Genomic DNA, 13,672 nt, shown 5'->3' with positions numbered 1-13,672 from the left:
GATTCTCAGTCGGGTAGGTATATTGATTGTTACAGCGAAAGACTGTTATGGTGATTAAATTAGACATTTGAAATATTTCTATAATGTAAATATATAAAAAGAGAGATGGACTAGTATTCGTGGAATTAACTCCTCTCTGTATTATGTATGCAAGAGCCTTAAGCACATCTGAAGAAAATACAAAGGTCTTTTAATAGTTTTATTAAGCACTGGTATATGCTGGATAAAATATATTACTTACATGTGTAACAAGTCACATATCTGAATATCTAATTCGTAAGGTAGAATGTTCTTCAAATCAGGCATCATGACTCTTTCAACTTTGTTTTCGTATTTTAGGTTTAATTTTCATATGAATTTTAGGGTTGGCCTGGCAATTTCTGTAAAAAGTTAATCAAAATTTTGTAGTGAGTCTTGACCATTGGACATACAACCATTTATGCAGAATTAAATCTTTTAGTCCATGAACACTTTCTAATTCCTTGAGTCTTTTAAAACTTTATTCAGAAATGCCTTCCAATGTCTTCTTTAATGAAGTCTGGATTATTTTTTCTATTTCACTTTTGGATAACGATCTTTGTCCTGAAAACATGCCAAACTTTTAAAATCTGTCTTCTGTAAGTTTTCTACCATTTTGCTTAAATAAGGCAGCATCATATGCAATTACTTTTTCAATTCTCAATCTGAATAATTTTATTCCGTTTACTTTTCTATTTGCAATGGCTAGAACTTCCAGCATAATGTTAAATAGTAGCGATGAAATCAAACATCCTTTTCCTGTATGTTTTCACTGCTAAATAGGATGTTATGGGTGGGTTCTGTAGCTGCGTCTTTAGAGTTTCCATTCTGCTCCCACCTCTTGGTGTGTTTTATTACCATGGAAAAGTGTTGCATTTTCTAAAAAGCTTTTCTCCATTAATCAACATAGTTGTGTAGTTTTATCCATTATTTTAATAAGGTATATTGCATTGATTTAATTTGAATATGAACAGATGTTTTAATCCTAGGGTAATCTTTCTTCACCATGATATGTAATCTCCATATATGCCAATAGATTAGTATCCTAGTATTTATTTGAGAAGTTTTGAAGACACTCTTAAAGAAAATTGGTATTTAGTTTTCTTGTGTTGTATTTGTCTGTTTTTGTCAATAATGGGGCTATTACCCTCCTCATGAGTTGATAAGTAGTTTCTGTTCCTCTACTTTATGAAAAAATTTAAATATTGGTATTAATTCTTTAATATTTGGTAGAGTTTGTATGTGAAGTTATCTTGTTCTCGGATTGTGAAAAAAAATGACTACTAACAATAATTCATTACAGGTCTATTCTCACTTTCTATTTCTTCCTTTGTCAATTTTAGCAGTATGTGTTTCTAAGAATTTTTTTTAGTTAATCTTGATTTTATAACCAGTTTCCATGAAACATATGAGGATTCTCTTATAATCTCTCTGTTTTATATAAGTAACAATACCCCTCTATTATGCCATATTTGGTAATTGAATCTTCTTTTTTCCCTGGGTTAATCTGGGTAGATTTTGTCAGTTTTCTTGATTATTGCAGTTTGATAACCTTTGCTTAGGCTGATTTACACTTCTACGTCATTTTTCATTTTCTAATTCGATTTCCATCAACTCTGATGTTCTTTTGCCATTGGTGCTTAGAATATTCTCATTTTTCAAATGTTTTCTTTTTTCCTTTATTTGAGATTGGTTCAATATAATGCATCTGGCTTTATACCAAAAAAAAACAAAAAAAAAACAAACAAAAAAAAAAAAAAACAGGTCTTGCCTTAAAGGAGAAGTGTGACTACACTGGCTGGTTTTGTGTGTCAACTTGACACAAGCTGGAGTTATCACAGAGAAAGGAGCCTCTCTTGAGGAAATGCCTCCATGAGATCCAGATATAAGGCATTTTCTCAACTAGTGATCAAGGGTGGGAGGGCCCATTGTGAGTGGTGCCATCCCTGGGCTGGTGGTCCTGGGTTCTATAAGAAAGCAAGCTGAGCAAGCCAGGGGAAGCAAATCAATAAGTAGCATCCCTTCATGGCCTCTGTTTTAGCTCCTGTTTCCTGACCTGCTTGAGATCCAGTCCTGACTTCCTTTAGTGATGAACAGCGTCATGGAAGTGTAAGCTGAATAAACCCTTTCCTCCCTAACTTGCTTCTTGGTCGTGATGTTTGGTGAAGGAATAGAAACCCTGACTAAGACAGTGACTTACTGATTCTGAGATTTTTTTAAAATATGCGTTATTTTCTGTTATAATTTTCTTCTAAGTATAACTTTAATTGTTCATCATACATTTTTGGTATGTTGTATTTTCATATTTCATTCATTTCAGAGAATTATTTTGTCTCTTGTGATTTCTTATATGCTTTATTGGCTGCTTAAAATACATTGATTTCCATACATTTGCGAATTTTCTAAATTTCCAACTTAATTTCACTTTTTTCCATTCAGTCTTGAACCTGCCCCATGGAATGGATGGTAAATCCTTCATCCCTTAAATCGCTTTGGTCAGAGAATTTTATCACAGCAACAGAAAAAACAACAAAGACATTTACTTTGAGGCATTATATTTAGGTACATATATGTTTAGTTGTTACATTTTTCTCAATAGATTCTCCCTTTTATCTAAAATGGCCCTCTTTAACACTGTTTTAATAATTTTAAAAATTAACTTTGTGGTTGATTTTGCTATTCTCCCACTCTCTTTTGTTTTCTGTCTAGAAGGTATCTTTTTCATCCTTTGACTCCCAACAATATGTCTTTGAATAATTATGAATATACATTCATGTATATATAATGCATAAAAATGAAATTTGTCTGATTCAACACAAATGAGAAGAAAGATTATAGATACATAGAAGTAAATGTTTACAGGGCATTGATAATCTGCCCTGTACTGATTCTCAAAGATTAATCTTAGTAACTAGAGAAAGCACTGGGAAAGTAACCACCCATAGAAAGGTCCTTCTCTTGTGTTATTGGAGACAGACCACGAGCATGCTAATAAAAGTGTTCAAAAACACGTTCCCAGTCCCAGTCTGTGGGAGTTTGAGTGAGAATGGTCCCCATGGGCTCACATATCAGAATGCTTGATCTGCAGTTGGTAGGACAGTTTGGGAAGGAGAAGGTGTAGCCTCATTGGCACTGGTGCATGAGTAGGGGGTGAGCTTTGAGCTTTCAAAGCCCATGCCATTCTCATCTAGCCTCTTGCTCCTGAATCCGTGTGTAAGCTTTCAAGTACCTCTCCAGCACCATTCCTGCTTTCTGCTGTACTCCTTGCCATGACAGTCATCGACTATCACCCTCTAAGACCTAGACACCTCAGGGAAATCTTTATTTCTTGAGAGAAAACTTTCATGGTTCATGGTGTTTGTCACAGCAGTAGAAAACTAAGACATAATTTCATTCAAACTGGCCATATTATTTGGAGTTGTGGTTCCTTCTAACTTTAACTCTAAGTTGTAGTCAATTTGACCTTTCTCGGTCTTATTGCTCTCTAATCCCAATATTGTACATTTTTGAATTACAGTGATGGAGAGAGAATGTGGATCAAAGTTATTCTCTGAGCTAGATTCTGAGCAATCCTAAGTTATTTCAGACTATAATCTGAAGGAACCTTGAAGGAAGCTAAGAAAAGATTTCCTCCTAAGTCACCGTATATTTAGGAAATGGGTATTTGTAAGCTATAGTGCTTAACAGAACACGGTTCTTGCTGTAGTACTTTAAAAAATTATCCCATGGGTTTTTACAATAACTCAAAATTTACAAACTAAAGTGGCATCTAACTATAGATCTCAGCAAATAATATGAAAAAAATGGCTCAATAGTTTAAAAAGGCGTATGTTTAATTTATCCCTGTTATTTGATTATGCTTTTTAACAATCCTAAAAAAATGAAAGCTTAAAAGTAATTCAATGGCTTTATCAGTGTTTTTCCCCTATATAAAAATGAAATCTTGCTGCTGGGTGCAGTGGTGCATGCCTTTAATCCCAATACTCGGGAGGCAGAAGTACTTAGGTCTCTGTGAGGCCAATTCAGTCTACATAGTGAGTTTGAGGACAGTTAGGGCTACTAAAGACCACCCTGTCTCAAAAATGTTAATAACAGGTGTCAAAAAAGAGATAGGTTAAGACTGCTGTTTCTAAAAGAGTTCAAATATTATAGTTCTTCTCCCAGGGACTAAACCATTGATTAAAGAGTACACATGGAGCAATCCATGGCTCCAGCTGCATATGTAGCAGTGCCTTGTCAGGCATCAATGGGAGGACAGGCCCTTGTTCCCATGAAGGCTCAATGCCCCAGTGTAGGGGAATGCCAGGATGGGGAGGTGGGTGGGTGGGTGGATGTGGGAGCACCCTCATAGACACAGAGGTGGGGGATGGGATAGGGGGGTTCTGAAAGGGAAATCAGGAAAGGGACTAACATTTGAAGTGTAAATAAAGAAAATATCCAATTAAAAAAAAGAAGAGAGGGATTGAGGTAGAGGATGATCAAGAGGGAGCAACAATCAGGATGTAAAGTGAATAAAAAAATAAATAACAAACTAAAAAGAAAGGACTGGGACTAAACCTGGTATTTAAAATAAAAAGAAAACATATTGAGGAAAGAGTTTAAGATTATTGTAATGGATGAATAAAGAAAATGTGCTTGTTTGTAAAGTGCAGGTTTTGTGTGTGTGTGTGTGTGTGTGTGTGTGTGTGTGTGTGTGTGTTTTGAAAGACAGAGACTCATATAACTCAGATGAGCTTAAACTTGCTCTGTGATGCTGGCATGGTAAGCAAATGCTCTACCAACTGAACTATACCTACACTTACTATACCACATTGTAATCAAACCAATCCATTAAGAAGAGTGAAACTATCTTGTTTGCAAGAAACTGAATGGAACAATAGCCACACACAATGACAACAGAAGAACATTTTACTTCTAGGTGATATTTAGTGGCCATGTGAAACTATAGGGGAAGGCTGATGAGTATGAACAAGGTACACTATCTACATGTATGCAAACATCACAATAAACCCACCACATTGTATAGTTAGCATATGTCCTAAGAAAATCAAAGAAGAAACTCTTATAGATAAATCTTGAAAATGTTTGGCATTCTATATTGCTTGTCAAATACACTACATTAAATAAGATTTTAAAACTATTTCAGTTATCACTAGCAGAGTAAAGATTTTATTTCTAGCAGAGTGACAGAAAGTATACGCTAAGATTGCATTATAAGACAGAAGGCAGTTGAAGCATTAATTGGTAATGTAAAAAGTAAAAGCATATAGAAATAAAACATTATCTCAAGGAAATATTACTAATTACCAGAAAATACTGACACCCAGGCAACTGTGAGTTATACTTTTCTTAATGATACCTAAGACTTTTCTGTAATTTTAACTATTCAACATGGAATTAATTGTCTGCAATAAAACTGTTAGGAATGCTGGGCTTCAAGAACTTAAAATCTGTGGTCCCAGATTCCCCCATCAGACACACCTCATACTGGTAGCTTTGGGACAGGGTCCCCATACCGCTGACGTCCACCAGGTGGCTGGGTAAGTGTCCCTCAGGCACAGAGTAGCCTCCCAGAGAGGAAGCCCTGGCCCGCCTGCACAGCCTCACGCCCACGAACAGCAACACAGACAGGAGGAAGAGAGAAGACACAGATGCCAAGGCAACGACAAGATACAGCGTGAGATTATCTTCATCGTATGTAGGGTCCAGCGCCACCTCTGGCAGAGGCAGGTAAGGCTGAGAGAAACCATCCACAAGCAGCACGTGCAGAGTGACACTGGCAGAGCGCTGAGGCTCTCCATTGTCCTTGACCAGTAGCAGCAACTTGTGCTTGGGCACGTCGCGCTCGCTCAGAAGCCTGGCGGTGCGCACCTCGCCATTGTGTGCCCACACACTGAACAGCCCAGGCTCTGTGGCCTTGAGCAGCTGGAACGACAGCCAGGCATTCTGGCCAGAGTCCTGGTCCACCGCCACCACCTTAGTGACCAGGTAGCCAGGCTCTGCTGCCCTGGGCAGTAGCTCTGTGCAGGGCGGAGAGGCATTTTGCAAAGGGTAGAGCACGAAGGGCACATTGTCATTGTCGTCCAACACCACCACGCGCACCAGAGCCTGGCTGCTGAGCGCCGGCGAGCCTCCATCTGTGGCGCCCACAAGGAACTCAAAGGACTGCAGGGCCTCATAGTCCAGCGCCCTGAGCGCGAACAGCTGCCCGTTGTCAGCATTGATGGAGATGAGCGAGTCGAGGGCCAGCTGTGGGTCTCGAGGCGGCAGCAGCGAGTAGGTGATGTGGGCATTGGAGCCTGAGTCTGAGTCTGTGGCGCTGATGGTGCCTATGTGCAGGGCGGGGCTGTTGTTCTCGCGGACAAACATGGTGTAGGAGGTCTGGGTGAAGGCGGGGGCGTTGTCGTTGATGTCAGACACCTTCACTGTTATGGTGTGCTGGGTTGTGAGCCTGGGTGTACCCAGGTCAGAGACAGTGATGGTGATGTTGTACTCAGCTCTGCTCTCTCTGTCCAGTGGCCTCTCTGTCACTAAAGTATAATAGTTCTCGAATGTGGACTTTAAAAGAAATGGATGTTCATTCTGAATAGAGCACACCATCCTTCCATTGTCCCCAGAATCTTGGTCAAAAACCCCAAAAACCAATACTACAGTCTCAGGGGAGTTTTCAGGGACAGGGCTTGAGAACGTGGAAATGGTCAACTCTGGGGCGTTATCATTCACATCCAACACCTGTACAGCCACAGTGCATTTTCCTGAAAGCCCCCCTCCATCTACCGCTGCAATTTCCACATTATAGTATGGAGCTACCTCGAAATCCAGCTCTTTGCTCAGACGGATTTCTCCGGTGATTTCGTCTATTACAAATGGTTGAGAATCTCTACTGCCTTGAAACAGAGAATAGGCCACATTGCCATATATCCCAGCATCTAAATCCGTGGCAGAGACTGTGACAACTAAGGCATCGAGGGGGATATTCTCAGGAACCTGCACCTCATAGAGCGATTGTACAAACTGGGGGGCATTATCATTTATGTCCACGACTTCAATATGAACTGCGGTCATACCAGACCTGCGTGGAGCACCCCCATCCAGAGCAGTGAGGATTAAAGTGAGCTCAGGCTGCTCCTCCCTATCCAGGGCTCTGTCCAGCACCAGCTCTGGGTATTTCCTGCCATCTGTGCGACTGTGAGTAACGACGTGGAAATGGAGGTTGGGACTGACTGTGTAGTTCTGAACAGCGTTGCTCCCTATATCAGAGTCCTGAGCTGCCTTTAGAGGAAACACAGTCCCTGGATGGACATTCTCAGGGATTGTTAGGAGCATTTCTGTGTCAGGGAACTCTGGAGAATGGTCGTTTATATCTGTGAGCTGCAATTCAGTTTGGAAGAACTGCACAGGGTTTTTCAGTATGATCTGGAACTGCAGCACACAAGGTTCTGTCAGCCCGCACAGCACCTCGCGGTCTAGTTTTTCCTTCAAGAACAAATTCCCAGTCTCTGCATCCAGCTGCAAGAGGTCTTTGTTTCCTCTGTGATGGATTCGTGCCCCTCTAGTGGCCAGTTCTCCAACCTTGAGCCCCAGATCTTTTGCTAGGTTAGCCACCAAGTAGCCACTCTCTGTTTCTTCTGGCATGGAATATTTAATTGCCTCAGAACCAGACACCCGCAAAAGCAACAACATAGTAAGAAAAACAACTTGCCTTTGCTGTGACGTTTTTGCTAGCGTTGTCTCCATTGTTCACACTGGATCCAGAAAGTACAGTGTCTTTTAAAGTGTTAGAATCCACACACGTGTTTCGATGAAATAGCAGAACTAAATTTTACTCACTGGCTTCCTGTTGGAGCTAAGGCTCTGGAAATCGCTTCCTTAGATCCAAAGTGAATGCTACCTTCTTTGTGGGAGCAGTGTAAGTTCTGATTCCCAGCAATGGCTTCCAGGGCATCTGCAGAGCCCATTATTCATACGCTTAGCCTGCAGCGCCACCAAGCGTCCTTATTCAGTATTGCATGTACCTTTTCCCATTGTGTTCCTTTTTCAAATTTATTTATTTCACTTTTTATTTTGTTTTAACAGCTAGCATTCAAAGTGTTAAGAGACCTGCCTAAAATACTAAAACTTCATTTTTGGGGCTTCCACTTCCAAAGAACATACAAATGTTTCGAAGTTACTGTGACTGCTACCTTAAATTGGATTACTAACTCTCCTGACTTTTAAAAATTTTCAATAATTTTGTTACTTTAAAGTATAAATTTACTCTTTAACATGTGTGGACCTAACTGACAAATTCGTTCTTCTTCACTAACAACCATCAGTAACTGGTGAATGGATTACATAAAATATTGTATGAATTACAACAAATGCATAGTTTTCTTGTCTGCATGCTACAGAAAAGAGGAAGAAAACCAGCTGTTTTTTGAAGTTGGTTCCTCAATGGAAACAAGATGAAGAAGGACTTTAAAACATTCTGAAATAGCAAGAGTTCTTGGTGCACTGAGCAAAGCTGATGAACTGTCTTGGGCTTGTACTCTGTCTTGATTATTTTGGTGAGAAAATTCCCAGGCTCATATTTCTTTCAAAAGATTTGCTTTTGTTCCTTTGAGGCAGAGGTTTTCTTTCTAGTCCTAGATGTAGACCAGGCTGGCCTCAAACAAACAAACAAACAAAATAATTGCCAGTCTTTGATGCTGAGTGCTGGGGATTAAAGTCATGCATCACACCCAGCTAGAAGATCTCTTGTGATGCTAGAACTGGAACTATTCATGCATGGGATTGCTGGGAGAAGAATGTCAGTACAACTAGGACACCCATTGATCTCTAGAGCTCTGGGAGCAGGGGGAGAGGAGAGTCAAACTTTGATTGAGCAAAGTGCCTTGTTACCAGGATCACACCTGGGAAGTCCATGCTCCCATATTCTTGTTCTATGTGTACTGATACATACTGATCTTCTCTGTGGGTTTATCTGTTTTATTACATTTGCTTTTTATATTCTTCCACTTTTCTTGTATCATTTTTTGTCCAGATCCACCAGAAACTAAAATTCATTCTGATCTCTTTTTGTGAATTTTACCTATTTCCTTTTCAGTCTGTTCCTTTGTAAAGCCACAATGCTTGAAGTGTGTCTCCTTACTTTGGGGCACATTTTGGTCTTCTCCATATTTTTTAGTTTATTGCACTATTTCAGCAGCTGATTTGAGGTGCGAAGCATCACATTGGTCTTGACACATGGGTACAGGTTCTTGGTGCCTTTGAACTAGCTGCTGTTTGTTTTCTTGAATAGATAATCTTTACCAGTTTAGTTTTTCTTTAAATCAGTCAGAAAGTGAGTTTTATATAGTTTGGTGCAGCAACTTCTTTTTGTGAGCAGAACTAAAGCTTCTTTTCTAGATGCATATGGAAGAGACTTTCAGGAATGTTGACCTTACAAACAGGAGGAGTCACTGTAGTGTCCAGTTTCAGCATAGATATAAAAGGAGACATAGAGTGGTTTGCATCTAAGGAACCAGAAGCCATCTTCCCTACAAACACGTCTCTTTAGCCTCCGCAGAAGTGCTTGACTCTGTTTGAGGGTTGAATTCCCTGTCATCTTACTTAGCCAGCAACTCTGATGAAGACCCCTGACAAGAAACGTGTCCATTTAACCTGTTCCTTGTTTGACAGGAAAGATGTTTGATGACTTCAGTAGCATGTACAGGTGGTGACTAAAACTGCCCAAGGGGAATCTGGGCGATGGGCTTGCTTTTTACTAGTCTATAAAGTGGCTGTTTGTCAAGTCTGGTTCTGTGACTGTCATAACTTTCTATCTAATAAATTACACAAAAACAATTTCTTTTGGTGCTGATTAAAATTACTTAATTCTCTGTTGGAAAACATTCTTGAAGGGTGTATGTACTAGTAGGACAATTCTACTTTTAAAATAACTTACAAGACTTTAAAGACTTTGTCTTTAGTTTCAGTGTGTAAAAACGGCTGCCCATTTTGTAGAAGCTCTTTTAAAATAATTTTATCATATTCATGTGGATGCTTAAAGATATTTTCCCTACTTGACTTGACATCTAACAACTTTCCTGTGACTCACCTGCTTGCACTGTACTTTATTTATTCTGTTTCATTTAACTTCTTGAATGGTACAGGACTTTTCGCCAGTTTAGTAATTGTTGCTCATGGTCCTTTTTTAAAGTTCTCTTCTCTCTTCTGGGATTACAGTTGTATTATTACAATCCCACACTTGTAGGATTACAGTTAGTTACCATGTTCTTTTCTATATTTTAGTTATGCTTTCTTTCTATTTGGGTGTTTCATTTGGCATCATCTTGCATCTACTTTTCCTGAATTTTTATAGCTGTTGCATTAAGCAACTTAGTTCTATGCCATTTCTTTGAGCTGCAGAATCTACAGTTTAAGATTTTGATTTGATGGTAAAATTTCCTTATATCTATTTTATACTTCCTTATTTTAACATATTAGGTACACATTAAAAAACTATTTGGCATTTAAATTCCTAGTATCTGGATCTTTTTTGGCCATATGTTTTTATTTTTGTATTTGATTTGGGGTTTTTGGTTTATGGATGTATGTCTTAATTTTCTATGGAATTTTGTATAATTATATGAAGGCTGTCCAGGATCATGACACTGTTGTCCTTCTATAAGAGAGAAAGATGTCTGGATAATATTTTAAAATAAATATTAGTTTACAAAGAAGGTTTTAAATGACTAATTTTTTTCTGTCAAAAATGTTTGATGGCATTCATAATCAGAACAATGTAAACAATGTAAACAGTCCACTTATAAATTACAGGACAGCTTCACTAGGCTTGCTGAACATCACAAGCAAACAAATATTATTCAGAGAAGTGTGATATGGTTCTGGGGTATTCATGCTCAAACAAATATATTCTTCATACAGATGAAACTTCCCTAATCCAAAAACTAAGGCAATTTATAATAATTGAAGGTTACATTAGACAACAGAAGTGAAATTGAACACCCAAATAATTTTAATGATCAAAAACCTTCCCATCACTATCAAGTATTATAAAGTAAAAATTTGAGATTAGCCAATGGTCAGTATCAAACTTAAGAGCCAAATGTCCAAAGAAATTTCCTCTTTTGAAAGGTAGAGGAAACAATGAAATCCCAAGAAAATACAGTCTGTTCAGTATTCTTAGACTTCACCCACATGGTAAAGGAAGAAAGTAGAAAGAAAAAGTCGAGAGCAGCTCTCTGCTCCCAGAACCCGTGGGAGAGATACCTTACCGCCTGGTCAGGTGGGCACTCCTGAGGCTGCAGAGCAGAAGAGACCACCAACACTGCCCACCCCTGCCCACATCCCTGGCCCAAGAGGAAACTGTATAAGGCCTCTGGGCTCCCGTGGGAGAGGGCCCAGGTGAGGCAGGAGCCCTGCCTGAGACACCGCCGGAACCTGAAGGAAACAGACAGGATAAACAGTTCTCTGCACCCAAATCCCGTGGGAGAGAGAGCTAAACCTTCAGAGAGGCAGACACGCCTGCGAAACCAGAAGAGACTGCTCTCTGCACACATTACTGATTCCAGAGGAAAACACCGGAGGCCATCTGGAACCCTGGTGCACGGAGGCCCCCGGAAGAGGCGGCGCAGATCTTCCTGGTTGCTGCCATCAAGGAGAGCCCGTGGGCAGAACCTCATGAGGAGGAACTTGAGCCTCGGGACCACAGGTAAGACTAACTTATCTGCTGCAAGTGACCTGCCTGATGAACTCAAGGCACAGGTCCACAAGAACAGCTGAAAACCTGTAGAAAGGAAAAACCTACAGGCCGGAAGCAGAACACTCTGTCCCCATAACTGACTGAAAGAGAGGAAAACAGGTCTACAGCACTCCTGACACACAGGCCTATAGGACAGGTTAGCCACTGTCAGAAATAGCAGAACAAAGTAACACTAGAGATAATTTGATGGCGAGAGGCAAGCGCAGGAACCCAAGCAACAGAAACCAAGACTACATGGCACCATCGGAGCCCAATTCTCCCATCAAAACAAACATGGAATATCCAAACACACCAGAAAAGCAAGATCTAGATTCAAAATCATATATGACCATGATGCTGGAGAACTTCAAGAAAGACATGATGAACTACCTTAGAGAACAAGTAGAAGCCTACAGAGAGGAATCGCAAAAATGCCTGAAAGAATTCCAGGAAAACATAAATAAACAAGTAGAAGCCCATAGAGAGGAGACACAAAAATCCCTGAAAGAATTCCAGGAAAACACAATCAAACAGTGGAAGGAATTAAAAATGGAAATAGAAGCAATCAAGAAAGAACACAGGGAAACAACCCTGGATATAGAAAACCAAAAGAAGAGACAAGGAGCTGTAGATACAAGCTTTACCAACAGAATACAAGAGATGGAAGAGAGAATCTCAGGAGCAGAAGATTCCATAGAAATCATTGACTCAACTGTCAAAGATAATGTAAAGCGGAAAAAGCTACTGGTCCAAAAAATACAGGAAATCCAGGACTCAATGAGAAGATCAAACCTAAGGATAATAGGTATAGAAGAGAGTGAAGACTCCCAGCTCAAAGGACCAGTACATATCTTCAACAAAATCATAGAAGAAAACTTCCCTAACCTAAAAAAAGATACCCATATGCATACAAGAAGCCTACAGAACTCCAAATAGATTGGACCAGAAAAGAAACACCTCCCGTCACATAATAGTCAAAACACCAAACGCACAAAATAAAGAAAGAATATTAAAAGCAGTAAGGGAAAAAGGTCAAGTAACATATAAAGGCAGACCTATCAGAATCACACCAGACTTTTCGCCAGAAACTATGAAGGCCAGAAGATCCTGGACTGATGTCATTCAGACCCTAAGAGAACACAAATGCCAGCCCAGGCTACTGTATCCTGCAAAACTCTCAATTAACATAGATGGAGAAACCAAGATATTCCATGACAAAACCAAATTTACACAATATCTTTCTACAAATCCAGCGCTACAAAGGATAATAAATGGTAAAGCCCAACATAAGGAGGCAAGCTATACCCAAGAAGAGGCAAGAAACTAATCGTCTTGGCAACAAAACAAAGAGAAGAAAAGCACACAAACAAAACACATCCAAGTATGAATATAACAGGAAGCAATAATCACTATTCCTTAATATCTCTCAACATCAATGGCCTCAACTCCCCAATAAAAAGACATAGATTAACAAACTGGATACGCAACGAGGACCCTGCATTCTGCTGCCTACAGGAAACACACCTCAGAGACAAAGACAGACACTACCTCAGAGTGAAAGGCTGGAAAACAACTTTCCAGGCAAATGGTCGGAAGAAGCAAGCTGGAGTAGCCATTCTAATATCAAATAAAGTCAATTTTCAACTAAAAGTCATCAAAAAAGATAAGGAAGGACACTTTATATTTATCAAAGGAAAAATCCACCAAGATGAACTCTCAATCCTAAATATCTATGCCCCAAATACAAGGGCACCTACATACGTAAAAGAAACCTTACTAAAGCTCAAAACACATATTGCACCTCACACAATAATAATAGGAGACTTCAACACCCCACTCTCATCAATGGACAGATCATGGAAACAGAAATTAAACAGAGACGTAGACAGACTAAGAGAAGTCATGAGCCAAATGGACTTAACGGATATT

The 13,672-nt window shown here is 39.6% G+C and overlaps 1 protein-coding gene across 1 annotated transcript; it reads right to left on the bottom strand.

Moving 5' to 3' along the window:
* Positions 1–4,981: 4,981 nt before the first annotated feature.
* LOC116884281 (protocadherin-3-like) lies at positions 4,982–8,227 on the bottom strand. Its single transcript, XM_032885364.1, has one exon. It carries the CDS (start codon positions 7,753–7,755, stop codon positions 5,416–5,418), a length of 2,340 nt encoding a protein of 779 aa, XP_032741255.1. The 5' UTR covers positions 7,756–8,227; the 3' UTR covers positions 4,982–5,415.
* Between the last annotated feature and the right edge of the window lie 5,445 nt (positions 8,228–13,672).

The sequence above is a fragment of the Rattus rattus genome, chromosome 15 (genome assembly GCF_011064425.1).
Source record: "Rattus rattus isolate New Zealand chromosome 15, Rrattus_CSIRO_v1, whole genome shotgun sequence".
Taxonomy (NCBI): Eukaryota; Metazoa; Chordata; class Mammalia; order Rodentia; family Muridae; genus Rattus; species Rattus rattus.
This window is presented reverse-complemented; position numbering and strand designations above follow the sequence as displayed.